This window comes from Drosophila innubila, assembly GCF_004354385.1.
Source record: "Drosophila innubila isolate TH190305 chromosome 2R unlocalized genomic scaffold, UK_Dinn_1.0 1_C_2R, whole genome shotgun sequence".
In the NCBI taxonomy this organism is placed as follows: Eukaryota; Metazoa; Arthropoda; class Insecta; order Diptera; family Drosophilidae; genus Drosophila; species Drosophila innubila.
Window position 1 is genome coordinate 8,326,807 of NW_022995374.1, and position 16,836 is coordinate 8,343,642.

The 16,836-nt window shown below is 36.9% G+C and overlaps 1 protein-coding gene and 1 long non-coding RNA gene across 2 annotated transcripts; one reads left to right on the forward strand and one right to left on the reverse strand.

Moving 5' to 3' along the window:
• Positions 1-1,043: 1,043 nt before the first annotated feature.
• On the reverse strand, positions 1,044-2,931 carry LOC117785419 (4-coumarate--CoA ligase 1-like). Its single transcript, XM_034623408.1, has 4 exons — positions 2,761-2,931; positions 2,301-2,701; positions 2,124-2,240; positions 1,044-2,058 (listed from the first exon to the last, which is right to left on the reverse strand). The coding sequence occupies exons 1-4, from the start codon at positions 2,908-2,910 to the stop codon at positions 1,110-1,112; spliced, it is 1,617 nt and encodes a 538-aa protein (XP_034479299.1). The 5' UTR covers positions 2,911-2,931; the 3' UTR covers positions 1,044-1,109.
• Positions 2,932-7,862: 4,931 nt separating this feature from the next.
• LOC117784016 lies at positions 7,863-8,566 on the forward strand. Its single transcript, XR_004617395.1, has 2 exons — positions 7,863-8,028; positions 8,102-8,566. It is a non-coding gene; the product is annotated as an uncharacterized LOC117784016 (long non-coding RNA).
• Positions 8,567-16,836: the final 8,270 nt, after the last annotated feature.

Below are 16,836 nucleotides of genomic sequence, written 5' to 3' on the forward strand. Positions count from 1 at the left end.
ACTTTCTTCGGCAGTGACATGATAGTTAATACTTATCATTGAAACCATTATGAGTTTACATACATATCGGAAATGTGTATAAGAAAGTTAATACATGTCATGTTGCCAATTAAATAAAAGGCGAACACAAATTAAACCGATTGAAAGACTTTTTGAAAATTTTGTATACCAAGTTTGTCATACTTTAAAAGTAAAACGTAATTTCAGCATGTTATCTTATTTTTTAATCACATTATCTAACTTTTAATGCTTCAAATTACCATTTAACATTTAACAGCTAAGCAATATTCAAATACAGGAATTATCACGAGTTTAATAAGCTACATTTTGATAAGATAATGTAGCTAATTGAAAACTGAAATGAACTTCAAAATATGTGCTATCAATTCAAACCTGCTTATTACGCATTAAATTTAATATAATATTTTATTTTTGGATAAACTTTGGGAATCTCCCCTTCAGTTACCAAATATAGGCGCTACGAGATAAGACAAGCAGTTCTATTATTTTGCTTATGTTATTGGTAGAATGGGAATGTGGATGAGTACTGAATACAATTATCTCGGCGATTGTAAAATATGTAGACACCGAACTATTTTTCGATATGTAGAATCTGCATTATATAATATTTTATATGTCATAGGTGGCTTTTTTATGACATTATAATATATTCTAAAACTAAATTTACTGGCAAACTTGTATTTTCCGTGTCATTCTCCGTAATCTGAACTTCAAAAAGTTTTTGATCAAACTTTTTAGAAATAATTATAATTTCTTTTTATTTATAGCAAAATTTATTCACTAGTGATAATAAAGACTATTCTATAAATCAATTTTCTTAAATATTGAAATAAAGGAAATTAATTGCTTATCATGAAGAACTTATTCTCCAGTTCATTAATATCCTTGGCTTGCGATAAAGTTCGGTTAATTGGAAATGTGCAGAGACACATTGAATAATTTCAATTTCTATTGTGGAAAAATATTTAATATTATAAGTCTATGCAGATAGTTCAAATTAAATTATTAACACAAAATCTGAATTATTTTCATATCGTCTTTAACTCATATCGTTTTAATCATAGTTAAAAATATTTCCTATATTTAATTTAATTACTCTCCATAAGCTCTTCGAAAATCTTTCTAGCCGCATTCCTCAAGATCTTCCCATTGGTATTCTGTGGCAAGCTGTCCACAAATTGAACTCCAGCATTGAGGTGCTTGTATTCGACAACAACCCGATTGGCCACATGCTCCATTATCTTCTCTTTGGTGATATCTGTGCCCTTCCTCTTGATGACCAAAGCACCAGCGGCATCGGTGCGTCCCACATTTCTGACACCGACTACGCATACATTCTGGATCTCTGGTAGCTCGGCAATAATTTGCTCAATTTCGTTGGGTGAATAATCCTTTGACTTGTACTTGAGGACGTCCTTTTTGCGATCGGTCAGATAAAGATAGTTATTTTCATCGAAATAGCCAATATCTCCCAGGTTGATCCAGCCGTCCTTCAAGGTCGCGGCAGTTTCCACCGGATTACCTATATATCCCTGCCATTTGACACCATTATCAATAAGTATTTCACCGGTCTGATTATGTCCCAGCGCATTGCCCTCTTCATCCACGATCTTAATTCGATTTCCTGGCAGTACTCCGCCTACTGAATTTCCCATCTCAATATCCAGGTTAATTGCAATACCGTTGGTCTCAGTGGCTCCATAAGAGAACATGATGTTGCAGTTCTTAGCAAGACTTGCGGCCCTCTTCAGTATTGCCACTGATAGCCAACCACCAACAATGACGACAAGTCTCAGGCTGGCTAAACTTTCCTCCGTGGCCAGGGGATGTGTGAAGACCTCAAAGGCCTGCCAGGGTGCCATGGCATAGAAGGTTACCTTGTACTTCTCGGTCATGTGAATGAAGCTTTCGGCGTTGAAGGTCTCGTTGAAAATGACATGTTGTGCACCAAAAAAGAATCCCATCATTGTGCATGTTAAACCTGTCACCCAGTCTATTGTGGCGCTCGTCAGGATGACATCAGTGCTATTAGTTATTCTGTACAATATGTAACACGTTTATAAGAATTCACAGCTATAGTATCTTTTGTCAAGTTCACTTACTGAGGTGTTTTGGCGATAACTCTGTGAGATAGGGCAACAGCTTTGGCCGTTCCAGAGGTTCCCGATGAGCACATTATGGCAGCTGTCTGATCGCCGCCAACGGCCAAACGTTCCGGTCTAATAGAAAAAGATATTTTTCAATAAATGTGGTTATTTCAAATGAATTTTTCTACTTACTGGTAAAAGCGTTCCGCAGGATGTGGATTAAGCAGATCCTCAATGTTTGGCACTCCATCCAATCGACCTGTCAGTGTTATTATCTTTGGAGCCCACTCTAATGTTGCCTGTTTAATGACCTCATAGTCCTCGCCATCGCAGAAGATTATCTTTGGTTTGGTCAGGACATAGAGCTCCTTTACAACCTCTGGCTCCTTTACGTAAGTGTAGGCAACTGCGTGGAAAGGCGTCGTATGGAAGAGACAGGCTGCAGCCAGAGAGCTTACGTAGGTGCTAGCCTTGCCAATGATGCCGATGACATCCTCATGTGTTAGTTTCTCACTCTTGAAGTACATTGCCAGACGTGTGGCCCAGGCTAGGCTATCTGCAAAGGTTACAACTCGACCGTCCATATGTGCGATCTGATAAAAAAAACTCTTACATTAGAGGAAGTTACTGACTTTATTATTTTTCTATTTACCTGCAGGACATTTTGAGGAAAGTTCTTCATGGTGTTGTATACAACTAAACCCATGGAACAATCGTAGTCGTAGAATGGACGCCTCTCGACTCCACTCCAGATTTTCGTTTTCTCATCAAAGAAGGTAGGAAATAGAACTTTAGTCAACATTTTGCCGATTCAAAAGTAGCTGATCAACTGTCTGTCGTCGATAGTTGGTCAACTGACTTTATATATCATGGCGCAGTTGGATTAATAAATTTACATATCAATAATTGATAGTGCAAATTTATTATCATTTGTTATAAATACTACCGTGGTGGTAAGTTTAAATTAGGTTTTCCACTAAAGATTAAAGAGCAACTGCTTAGTCACACTCACAATGAACTTTTTAAATAACTTGCAGCTTATCTAAAAAATTCTCTTTTAATTTCCTTTAAAACGCATAAGTTTTTTTTTCTAAAAATAATTGCAAGTCATTTGGTATTATTCCGTTTTTATTCATTAATATATTTGGCGCCTAAGCTAATATATGTTTGTAAAATTTGGGTTGCTAGACAAAGCTACATTGCATTTGGTAAAGCTAGAGATTTACAATTTTCATTTTCAAAATTTCAAAGGGGGGACCCTATGGTATTAAAATCTAAACCCATATCTAGAGGGAAATTTTTTTTTGTACGAAATATATTAACTTTAAATGCAGAATGAGTTTAGAGGTCAAACCATAATCAAAATGACATTCCGCTTCAAAATCGGTTTAGTTTTTACAAAGTTATGTAAGTTTGAAGTTAGTCAAATCTTTGACTTAGCAACATTACAAGTCAAAATTTTTGTCCGATTTACCATGATTTTTTACAAAAATATGAAACGTCTCAGAATACAATTTAGAGTGTTGCTTTATAGTAATTTCGCTATAAGGAGTTGATTAAAAGTGAAAACTTGGGATATTAAATTTTCATTTTTCAAAATTTCAAAGGGGGGACCCTATGGTATTAAAATCTAAACCCATATCTAGAGGGAAATTTTTTTTTTTCTGAAATATATTAACTTTAAATGCAGAATGAGTTTAGAGGTCAAACCATGATCAAAATGACATTCCGCTTCAAAATCGGTTTAGTTTTTACAAAGTTATGTAAGTTTGAAGTTAGTCAAATCTTTGACTTAGCAACATTACAAGTCAAAATTTTTGTCCGATTTACCATTTAAAGTGTGGTATTATACTAATTCCGCTATAAGTAGTTGATTAAGTTGAGTAAAATATGTAATTTATGGACCCTAAAAAAGTCAACACTTGTTAAGTGTTAAAACCCTTTAATTTAAATAAAAACCGCTATGAAGAAGATTGATACGAAAACCATAATAAAAATTCAGGTCACATTTGTACACGGTAGTCAATTTAGTAAGCTCCATAAATATTGTTAGAGTGTAAATTTTAAGACAGAACTTTGAACTGGTTTTCGTTGACGTGAGCTTCAATTGTGTTTTATCATTTACCGGAAGCAGAATTAATATCAGTAGGCACACTTAATACTGCTATCAATGAAATCGCAATTGCTGTTAACAAGGTCTACGCCAAGCTGATTGGTGGCCGAAGAGGTGAAGGCAAATTAAGTTTTCACCGGATACTTATGTTTGATAATTCAATATTCATTTAATGATAACGAACGATATTGATTTGCATTTAGTTTTTATATTGAAGTATGTATGTTTAAATTTTGACTTAGTAGTACTTGGCACTGCATTCTTACTTAGGTGCTGAAATGGTTTAAATTTGCAATTTAGTGGTCTTCACTTCGATTCGAGCCTTCCTAGAGTAATGACTTATTTGTCTTTCGTCAGCTCTTGTGCGTTATATAACTTAATATACCATTGAATTAAATAAGTTAATTCTAAGGATACAAATCCAAACTGTGAATCGAGTTATAATCGGAAAAAAGATGAATCGATTAATCGGTCCATTATATAATACAAATATCGATTTCCCCAAAATTATTTGTTTTTAAGTTGAATTAGCAGCTGTGTATCAAGATTTATTGGATCTTCCTATGAAGTGTTTATTAGAGTTGGTAAACTGTTTCTCGACATAACGGTTGTCAAATTAGTAATCTACGACGAATTCTAAGAAGGTTTGCCAAGCAACCATGATTTCAAATTTTAGATTTAACATAATAATTAAAACACGGAATTTTTGCAGTGTCGACTATTGAGAATTTGATGAAACCAAATTCTGTGAATCTTGTAAACTAGTGAGATAAACAATACTTTTGACATGCATAAATTATTTAAGATGATATATTATTACAAGGTAAATGCAAATGGCATAATTTTGGTATCTCTATTCGTTATCGTCAAACGGGCATAAATATATACATACTCGAGTGACGTTCGAAATGTACACTCTTTATCATGTGACTATAAAAATAAAACCAATTTGTATACCTTATCAAATATTAGGTACTATTTATTTATTATACAATAAATAAGGAAATTCCCAGCTCATACACGAAAGATATTGTATGCATGGTTTTTTTCAATCCGCTTAAAGGTGATGTTATTGATTTAAGCGCAGCTTTTAAATACATTTTCTTATTCGATTTATTAAAAGGACACTAAAAGTGAATGAAACTATTTTTGCAAATCTAAAATATTTGGCAGCATAAATCAAACGAAAGCTGCTCCAAAAATAATACTCGTAACGAAGCCAGAAACCATATCCATACCCATATCCATATCCACATCCACATCTACATACAGCCCCAACCATATCCATTTCCATATGCCATGTCAGGCTGACAAACTAAACTAAAACACAAATACATATGCATAACATGAGCGGAGCTAAAACAAATCCTCAACACAAATAACTGCCAACACATTTGCATATATCTCACAAATAAGCGAAAGCACAGCAGAATGAAAACCAAAAGCCCAAACACCAAAACAACAGAAATAACAACGGCACAGTCACAAAGGGAAAGCAAAAGGAAAACGCGTTTACAATTGTTGAAAAAGAGGAGAGCAAAAAAGTAGAATCAGACGGCAACAAAATGCAAAACACTTCTAAAAATGAGGCATTTCCGGTCGACACACGCAACAACGACAACGACAACGACAACGACAACTACAACAACCGGCACATAAAACAAGGGGTTAAAAAAGGCGCGAAAAAGTTAGGCATAACAAACGCTGAACATAAAAATCGGCGCTGAAATCTGCAAAAAAAAACAATACCAACAAGAACAACAAACAAAACAAAGGCTATCGCTATGAAAAAGCAAAGGGACAGGCAATATTTAAAGCATATGCCACGGCTAATATAATAATATGAAAGGCAATAAAAATCGTGGCCGGATTCGTGGGCAGAGGTAGGGAAGGTGCAGCAGCTGCTCTTATCAGTGTGAAGCCATCAAATTCGATTAGATCCGCGGCCGTTGAGGGCTGGCAATAACGGAAAAAGAAACACTTGACTGTTTTGGCAGCTGCAAAAGATGAAGATGAAGCCTCCTTGTCGACCGTGAAGTCGTTGGGACTGAAGCTGTGTGGTGGTAAGAGGTGCGGTGAGGTTAGGTATGGAAAGCCGTTGTCCTGTTGCCGTCTTGTCCGTAATTGTTTGTTTTTTTGCGTTTATATTTTTTGCGTATTTATCGTTTTCTTGTACCCCGAACCCCTTAGACAACGCGGACCATCAAATAAGCCGACAGATATAAGAAGCACGTAAAAACCATATTTTTCTTTATCAACAAACAATTTTTGTGTGCCTGTTAATTTAAGCTTATAAAAAACCATTGATAACAATATGATTTAATAAATATTGTGTTATAATCGAGTATGATCATCCTACACCTAGTAGAGCTGATAAAATATTAAAAGTTCCAGCATATAAAAGGTTTGAATTCAATGGATAACCTATAGATTAAAATATATCCACCGGAAATTCCAAATTTTTTTGGTAATTCTCATTTTATCTATTTTGCCAATTCATTTTGCTCATAACAGTCATCAATTTCACGTTGAATATTGATATTTCGTGAAAATTAATTGAATTGATAGCGATAGTTTATTGTGCTATCGATGTTGTTCGTTTCAAAATGGCATTTAAAACGGTTAAATTTGGCTAGGTCAAAAGAAAACTTTTATTTTCAACCTTAAAAGATTTCGGTATTTGATCAAAAGATCTTTTCACTTAAATTATTAAAATTACATTTGTTAAATCGTGTCACAGAAAAATGGAAATCAATGTGTGGACTTAATGCATCTTCGTTTTCTAAAAGGCGGTAAAAAGCAACTCGAGCGTCGGCATCATAAATAAAAGAAATGAAATCATTTCAAGCAATTTGTCTACAATTTTGTGTCACACTTTCTGCACCATTTCTCACATGCCATAAAAATACACACACACACACACAGGCACACAGACACCACAGTACAAGCCAAGCTTCAGACTCACACCCAGAGACTCTGGATATCCAGGACCAAGTTGGCCACCCGGCAAGGTGTCACGCTGATAAATGGCGTTGCCTTACTTACGCCAACTTCTCTATCGGTCTGGCTACCTACTCCTTCAGTTTTCCATGCCCTCTGCCATTTCACGTTTATTTTCCGAAAACTTTTTTCGTGTGCCAATTTCAAGAAAGATTTCCTTTAAGTGTAATAAAATGCAGTGTCGCTGTCATAAATCTATTCCGCTCGATTGTCGACGATGACGCACTACCGCAAAATTGAAATGCATTGACATTGAAAAATTAATAATAAAAGAGTGGCTTGCGAGCAAAAATGTACAAAAAGCGCGTCAATATTGGCATAAGCATTGGTATTTTAATATATGCAATTTTTTGCCGCAACGTTAATACGGAAATTAAATATTTTCCAAAAAGCAACAGCCCAAAATGAAGAAAACAGGTTTAGAAAAAAATAACCGCTTCGAAACAATTTCAAAACATTTTCGTTGACAGCGGTCCGGGCCAGACAGACTTGACAGACACCAACAGACAAACGCTGTCCCTGTTTGCGCATGAAAGTATGCTACATATACCCATGAGTTTATCGCACGTGTTCCGCAAACCGCTTTCTCATCGATTTCGCTCATTTTCGGGCATAACAATAGGCAGTAAACGTTCAATATGTGGTTTTATGGCTTCCAATAAGCAATCAACTGTTCATAGGTGAGTGTGCTCGGCTATGAATGTTAATTTATTATACTTATTTGAATACTAAATATAATCAATCAATTGATTGGCGAAATGTGGTAGATTGTGATTTGGGGACCACAACGAATTTTAACTGATACATGTATGTATAGTTTCTGTGGCAAAAACGTTTCTGGGAGCCGGCTTAAAAATTCTAATAACACAAATATTTGCAGATGAAAGAGGTACTAAAAGGCATTTGGCCGCACACTCCACTTGTCAAATGGAGATAGGAAGAGAGACAGAGAGAGTGAGGCGAGCTGCATGAAGTAAACAAGAGGCTGGCAAAGGAGAAGGGAAACGGGAGGGATATTTCTAACGACCCCTACTAACCCCATGGATACTCAGTACTTTTGTCAGTCGCAATCTCCCGCCCGAATGGCAGTCACTGTCACTCCATCATTCTGGCCCGGCGTTGGCATACTTTTTGACAACACCAGAGACAACAACAAGCCACAGACAAACTAACAAAAACGACTCACACACACACACACACACATAAATAAACAAGCTAACAAAAAAAATTTGTAATTTTCGTAGCATGTTTGCTGCGTTTTGCACTTTTACTGCACATTTTTCATTTGCTGCACAAAACTTTTTGACATGTTGCAGAGCAAATTGAATAAGTCTGCAAAAAAAAAGGGACACGGAGAAACAATAGAACAAATGTTGCCCGTATTTCCCCCGCTGTGTGTGTGTGTGTGTATGTGAATGTGCATGCATGAATGTATCTGCTTGTATGAGAGGTCTGCCCCTTTGGTTGCAATAATCAAATTTGCATTGTTGCAAGCTGCAAGCCACTGTTAATCGCTTTCTAATGAAGTGGCCACCTCGTCAATATTCCAAGGGATTTCCAGCAAAATCGTAATCAAAGTACTATTCCAAGTTTAAAGCAGAATCTGTATGAGCAAAGTACAAAATTTTTTAGCACAAAAGAAGCTGCAACTCGGAGAACAATAATAAAGCAAAGAGCACTTAAGTAAGTGGACTTTAGGCTAACATAGTGTACTAGGTACCAAAATGTTCTGAAAGTTACTGATTGTGCGTTGTGGTCATTGTGGGGTTAAAGAAGCTAGCAAGAGTTGTCATATCCTAACCAAAACTGCTGAGAATTATGACAGTTGGTCTAGTAAATGTGTGAACTAAATAAAAATATGTAGCATAAAATAGTTCAATGTACTGGAAAATATATAAATGTCTTATACAAAAATATATTATATGAAATGTGCATTCAGTTCAAGTCCATGAATCATATTTTCTTTCTCAAGCGCTGCTAATTTACCTGGTCTATATGTATGCCACGTTAGCACAATAAACTTCTTAAGCTTTCTTATGTGGAACCAAATTGAATTTTGAAGCCCTACGTTCAATTCATTGCTAAAAAGTGTAGAAAATAAAAGGGAGGTAAGTGCTTAACATTCAGCATCACCCATACATATGCACACACACACACACACACATTCACACACACAGACACAAACCCACACATTTAGTTTGTATTGTGCAATTTCAGTTTTCGGTTCTGGCCGCTGTTCACTTTGTCTTGGCGTTTCGACACGATTTTTCTTCATTTTCCGAAATCAATCAAATGCAGGCTGCTGCCTCGTTGTTATTGGCATTCTGTTGTTGTACTTTGCTGTTGACCAGTTATAGCCATGCTCACTACGTGCAGGCGCCTGGCCTGTCAACGCTGGCCAGGCCAATACCGAGAGCATGCTGAAGCGTCCTGGAAAGTCCTGGCAGCCTGTCCGACTGCCTGACTGGCGGCCTGACTGACTGCCTGACTGACTGCCTGCCTGCCAGTCTGCTTGTTGGACATTCATCAAGCCATTTCATCTATTGACTGATTGATAATATTTTTGATAAATGATTGGCGGCGACGTTGTCGTCCTGTGCCTGTTTCTGTTCCTGGGCCTTGCCTGCCTTCCGGCCGGGTTATTTACGGCGTGCAAAAGAGCCAGGCAAAGGATTTATAGGTACGCTGGCGTTAGCTGAGCTGATGCAATATGCAAATTGATGGATCCTCGATAGGTCATGTACATATGCTTGATATGGCAGTGGAAGTGGGAGTGAAAGTGGAAGTGGGTGTGGCAGATGGCCAATACTAAGCTGATGGCTTAAGCTTGTTTCTTGATTGAGCTATACGTTGGAAAGACACTGAAAGGACAACCTGGCAGTATCATCCACTGGTCTCATCACTTGCAGCTCATCATTTTTCATAAGCAACGACAGCAACAACAACAACAGCCATGCGCATAACGAGTTGAACTAATAAAAATTAATTGAAACATCAACATTAACACCACACTCCAAGCGATTAGAATCAGTTCCAGGCAGGCGCACACATTAAGGTGTTGTATTGTTGCTGTTGCTCTTGTTGTTGCTGTTGCTATTGCTCTTGTTGTTGGCAGTCAGGCACGCGCCAATGTTTACACGGCTCATGGCACAGGCGACAGGCAGGGCCAAGGGAGGAGGGGGCTCATACTGGCCATATGCGAAGCAAGAATCACAACAATCAGCCAAGGCAGCCAAACAGACAAGCAACACCACAACATCGGGCAATAGCAACAGCAACAACAACAACAGCAACAACATTAAACACTAACAACAACTTAGGGACACGGCCACATAAAACGCCCACATTGGACGCGCAGATTCGCAGACGGACGCGTTTATACAATAAGCCACATATTGCAGAGACAACGGACAATGAAGAAAGCAAAGGAGGGGAAAGGATGGAGTGGAGGGATGGGGAGGGGAAGGAAGGGGGGCAAAGGTAGAATTCAACGTACGTGGACAACCGACGGACATTTCAGTTCTGCGCCAAAAGGTAGCTAAAATCTTTCGTGCAGAACTTGACGGTGTTGCCTGTGCCGCATTTGTGTGGCACGGGGCATATTAACTATGTGTTGCCTCAAAGCTGAAATGTACAAAATAATTTTTAAAACATAATAAAACAATCTATATTATATTTATTTAATATTTATTATCAACAATTATAGATTCATATTCATATTATAAAAATAATAAAACAAACTTATTAAAATATATTTTAAATATATATTATAATATTTTATTTTAATATATTGTTTCTAATTTAAATTAGATAAATCGCTTTAAGATAATTTATTAGTAATAATTAATATAATTAATTTGATTAAATTTAGGAATAGTGGAAAAATGTGAAGTAAGAACATTTGGTAAGAGTATTTCTAAGCCGACCAATTGAGTTTAGTTTCCCTTTGATGTTGTGATGCTTGTTGTTGCTGTTGCTTTTGCGCTTTTGCTGTGCTGCTTCCACCTGAGCTGAGTTAAGCGCCGCGTGACTTATTTGATTGTTAAACAACATAATCTGTTGTAGCCTGCATGTCGTTGTGTCCGCTGCTCGTTGCCACTGCCACTGCCACTACCAATTGATTTTGGTCAAGTGTGGCAAATAAGTGAGCAAACACGAGGTGGCCAAGTGGCCAAGTGGCCACGCGAGCAGGTGGCAGCTAGCAGCTAGCAGGTGGCAAGCATCAAGTGCAGAGACAACGCTCAATACTGAGGATGCACCACGGATCAAGGGGATGGAGGATTGGCGGGCTGACGGTTTGACGGGTCGGAAACGGACAACACCCGTAAGCCAAAAGCAATTCAAGCAATTTGCAATAAGGCGACCGAAGACTGCCGACTTCAATTGCTAACTGGTTGCCTGTCTTTGACAAGCGGTTCTAAAAAAAAAAAAAAGAAATAATAATATAAAAAGTTTGCAGCCTGCTTTGTCTTTGTGTGTGTCTCTGTCTAAGATGTTGCTGTCTCGCTCTCTCGCACACGTGTAATGAAAATGCAGCGTAGCGGAAAATCTCACCAAAGACACAGGGCAAAAAGTTCGCATGCGTGTGTATGTGTGTGTAAGTGGAAATTGAAAAGTAACGGGCTGAAGTGCCCACTAAAAATAAAAAAGAGAAGAGAAATTGAGAGTATAAAGCGAAAGAATATTGCGAAAAAGGTATGAAAATTTCGTTCAAAATTCATGCATGAATACAGCGACCAAAGTCAGCGAGAGTTGCAACTGACTCACTATTCTGTACTGCCATTGTGTGTATATGTGTGTGTGTGTGTGTCTGAGTGTTGGACAACGGGTGGTAAACCGAAGGTGGTGTGGAAGGCGCACAGTACTGCAACTGGGATTCCAGTTCGAGGTCTGCTGTCGTGCGCACTTTCTGACAGTCAATATTGCCGGGCGGACAAAGCCACTTTAGGTGTTATTGTGTCAATGTCTCGTAGCCAGCGTAAAACCCCCTGAAGTGCCTGCCCAAACTGCCAGAGTGGATTTTTTTTCCTTTACCCTGTGATGATACAAAACGGATAAAGAGGGTATAGACTAGCTATACAATCCAATCTAGCTGATAGAATTATGTAGAGTAATATCAATTCCTGATGTAAATTATTAGATTGGTTTTTTCATAATAATTCAGATTCGCACTTCTTAAGATTCTGAATTAAGAAACACATATCTTAATTATTGGTAAAAGCGGCTTACGATATTTTTAATATTTGGCTTTGAACATGTTTTTAATTTAAATAAATTCCATTATAATTTTATGAATAAAATTTAATCGAATTATTATTTTTATCAGAAAAAAATCAAAAAGTTTGACATACTTGTCCATTTTTTAAGTATCATAGAGTATAGAGTACCTCATAGTCGCACAATCGCTAGCAAAATATTCGTACTTGTTTTATTTTTTGTTGCATTATTGCTACTGCAACAGTTCCAAACAGAAATTGGTAGTTCATATTTTAAAGCAATTTCCATTTGGCCATATTGCCAGGCTTCAGAACACTTGGCTCCCTCAGTCCTCTTAGCCTTATGCCTTACACTTTCTTTACTGTCCGCTGCCTTTCTGCTCGCAATTGCAATGCTATTTTATTTTGTCAGAATTCATTTGAATTCTGGCTTAAGGCAAGTGCTATTGCACTTGGTTATGGTTATGTTATATCCTTTAACTTGGTTTGCTAGTTTGTAATTTGCCCTTGCAGCTGTATAACAAACAAATCAAAGTTAATTTCAATAATCAGCACTTTTGTCGCATGTCCTCTGCACAGATACACACCATGTTCAATTCGTTGCGCTTCCTGTAAGCCATAACAAACTGGAACACTGTGTTGGCTTATTAATGGCCAAGAGTTGGGCAGCTGGAAAGCCGTCCAAATGATGCGCTACAATGTATTTAGCTGGCATTGCAAGCTCGTTAAGACTGTAAATATTTTGAAATATGGAGAATCAAGTCTACAAAAAAATTAACAACATTTTTGTTAGTTCATTTAAAAATAGTTAAAGAATAATATATTTAACTTAAAGAAGTATTTAAAAAAATTTAAGAATAAAAAAGAAGTATTTACTTTTACTCGACTTTATTCATTTAAAATATTTGTTTAATATATTGTCCAGGGACACTTGACTTTTAGTACGTTATGATGCAATCTAAGTTTAAACTTGCTTTTATTAAAATACGTTTCTACGTTATACGTTATAAGATAATTAGCTTCTGCTTTGTGCAATAACTAATATGCTCTACTTGCATATTACTTAGTGTCGTTGCCTAGAAATTGCTTTGGTTACACGCCACATTATGGCCACAATGTAGCTTGTGCCAAACTCAGTCGTCTCTTCTGCTCTGCTGTTGCCTGCAACTTCCTCTAAACAAATTAAGGCACTTGCCTGTGCCGTGCCTGCTGCTCTGACAATTGCCTTAAACTATAATCAAGCGGGCCAACTGGCTAAAAATAAAAGTGGCCAGGCCAGTCAGCTAAAGTCCCTAGTAGATATTAACTAGTTCTGCGGAGAGTAAATCAGAGTCGAGTCGATTCGAGCCAACGAACCGGATGCTGGTAATAATATTTAGATTTTTAGCCCTTGATGCAAAACTTTATGCTTGTTTAGATAACATTATCGCGTTGGTCGTGGCCCCGGGTTGGCCAAGACGACTTTGTGGCCAACTTGTTTCTTGGCTGAAGAGCTAAGGGGGCTAAAAACTTTGCTAGCACGCATAAACTTGGCTAATTTACGATTGCATTGTGAGCATTGGACTGGCCGTATAATTAGGAAAATTAATTTGTGTGCTTTAATACAGCAACAACAACGATTATAACAACAACAACAACAATAACAAGAACATCAAGAGTCAAATGCAGCAGCATAAAGTTTTTAATTTTCATGATGCAGATAATGCCCATTAAAATACGTTGCTAACGGTGACCAACACCTGCGGCGGATCCTGGCCAGGTTTCAGTTCCTGGACTGCGGCTCAGTCGAGCCGTGAACTAAGTGCATTAAAAATGGCAAAAGGAAAATGCGCGGCCAACTGCAACGTCGGCGTCGGCAATGAAAAAAAATTATGATTATTATTTTTTATTATGCAACTGAAAGAAAAGTCGTCCTTTGGGCCCAGCCGTTCTGGGCCTGCGTCCGTTTGTTGGCCAGACCAGGATGCGCCGGCCTTTTGAACTTGTCGGAGTCATTGCACGTTTTAAAAGGGCGGAGTTCTACGTGCTCACGTTGTTCTTGTTGCTCTTGTTGTTCTTGTTGTTTCTGTTGCTGTCGACGTCGCCGCCGGCGGTAGCCATTATGCATTATTATTATCCTGCCCCGTTCTGGCAACGCATCCAACTCTGCGCATTTATATATTTTTTCCTGTCCGGTACTCGAGCTGAAAATTATTACTCGAAATCAATTTCATGCAATTGAAGCACTTAATTTTTACCAATTCATTAATTGATTTCGCTGTCGCTGCTGTTGCTGCTGTTTTTGCTGCTCATTTCGCTCTGGAGGAGAAATTATTGAAAACAAAACTGCCAGAAAAAGAAAAAGTTTGCTGTGGTATGCTAAAGACATTATACCCTTACAGATACCGACAATCTTGTCAAAATAAAGATTTTATTGTACAAATTAAATTGCTGAAAAAGAAGACTGATAATATTAAAATTACCAATAATTAATGGCAAAGCATACATTTTGCGATGAATCAACATAACACTATCTTGCACTGTGTATACCCCAAATACCCTATAGTAAGTTCGGGTCATTTAAATGCAGAGCAAAGACAAAGTATTAAGCATATATAGTTATGTATGTAATAAGACCAATTCGACGCAGAGTTGCCATTTAAAATGTCCTTATCCCCGTTGCTCACGAGTTTTAATGAGCGTTATTCGATGGATGTTTCAGTTGAATATTAATCGGGTGGCGTGGGCGTGTTGGGTGTTGGGGGAGTGGCATGTGGCACGGTTCACAGAACTCCGCTTGACCAATTTACGAGTTCTGAGTTACTTGGCTAATTGTAAAAGGGATAAATTAAGCAACTTTCCGTTAACGTCGAATAAACTGCAATAATTGTACATTTTATGGCAATCCATGTTATGCGGCATTATAAACATAAACAAATAAATGCAATGCAACCTTAACTTAAATGTAATTAAATTAATGTGCAAGTGTTTATTTATATGCTATGACTGTTTTGCTGAGAGCTGCTACATAAAAGGTCAAACACATATTTATTATTTTATTTATATACCCTCTAACATTTTTAAAAGGTTGTTTTGAAATTAAACCAATATATCCATTAATAATGTAAGAATATACTTTGACAATTATTTTAATTCAGATGACGGAAACTGACCTTTGACAGGGTATCTGTACGTCGAGTCATCCGGGCGAGGATCTTAAATTCCGCAATCCACAATTCCATTGCGACACAGCCGCAGACAAACAATTGCACAAATATTTATTCAAGTTCGATAAAATTGCGTGGTTCTTGTTTTATTTAATTTAATATTAAATATTCAAAGGGATTTTAAAATTGCGCCAGCTACCATAAGTATGTATCTATTATAGTCGATATGCACTTGTCATACGAATAATTAATTATTAATGTTTTAATTGATTATATTCATTTACATTTCAGTGCCTGGACGACTACTTAAGTGGCATTCTAGATATTGAAATTAATTAAAATTAATAACAAACCAATTTAAAGGTGTAAATATTACCCGTGAGTTATAATGTTCTCTGTGATTACAATTTTACCTCATGATATATCCTATATTCATAACATTTCATTGCCAATCACTCTGTCGTGTTAAATTATTTGTAATAACTTTCAAAGCAATATAAAATATTGTTTTAACTATGCATCCTACATTAAAATAAATGTTTCACTTAGCAACCTAATAAACGCTGATAGGCTCTGCTTTGAATTAACTTAATTTAAGTCATTAAATTTAATATTGAGTAAAAAAATATAATAATTTAATGCAGCCGTAAATAATTTCCATGTCGTTTAAATTTCAGTTCAATTAAATACAAATTATCGTCATTGTTATCAATTCACTTGTTTTTTCTGCTTACATTTTTATACGTACATTAATTAATTTTATACTTTGATTTTAATTTAATTATTCAATATTGATTTAATGCATTTGCATAAAATACTTGCATTGGCATTTATTAATATTTGTATGACTGTCCCAATGGGAGTGCATCCTTCAGGATTCAGACAGTTCAAAACAAAGCTCAACACTCATTGCCTCACTTTAGATGCAATGCCACGCCCACTTCGCACCATTATTTGCCGTTATGTTCGTTGCCCTTCTGCAGCGAGTGCAATTGTTGTTGGCTGATTTTTTAATGAAACGCTGAAGTATAATTTATGAATTTTAATGAGTTGCCAAATGATGCCGAACCGTTGATTTTCCATAATTATTAACACAACGATGCTGGACCATCAGCAGCATCAACACCATCAGCAGCAGCATCAACACCAGGAGCATCATCACCAGCAGCAACAACAACAATGCTGCCTTGCCTGTCCGTCTGTCTGTCTGTCTGTCCGTCTGTCCATCTGTCTGAACTGAATGCAAAATGCAC

Coding starts and splice junctions, on each gene's coding strand:
- LOC117785419 (XM_034623408.1), bottom strand. CDS start 2,910: ATGTTGACTAAAGTTCTATTTCCTACCTTCTTTGATGAGAAAACGAAA. Junction 2,241..2,300: donor CCTGCGGAACGCTTTTACCA/GTAAGTAGAAAA, acceptor TTTTTCTATTAG/ACCGGAACGTTTGGCCGTTG. Junction 2,059..2,123: donor GTTATCGCCAAAACACCTCA/GTAAGTGAACTT, acceptor CATATTGTACAG/AATAACTAATAGCACTGATG.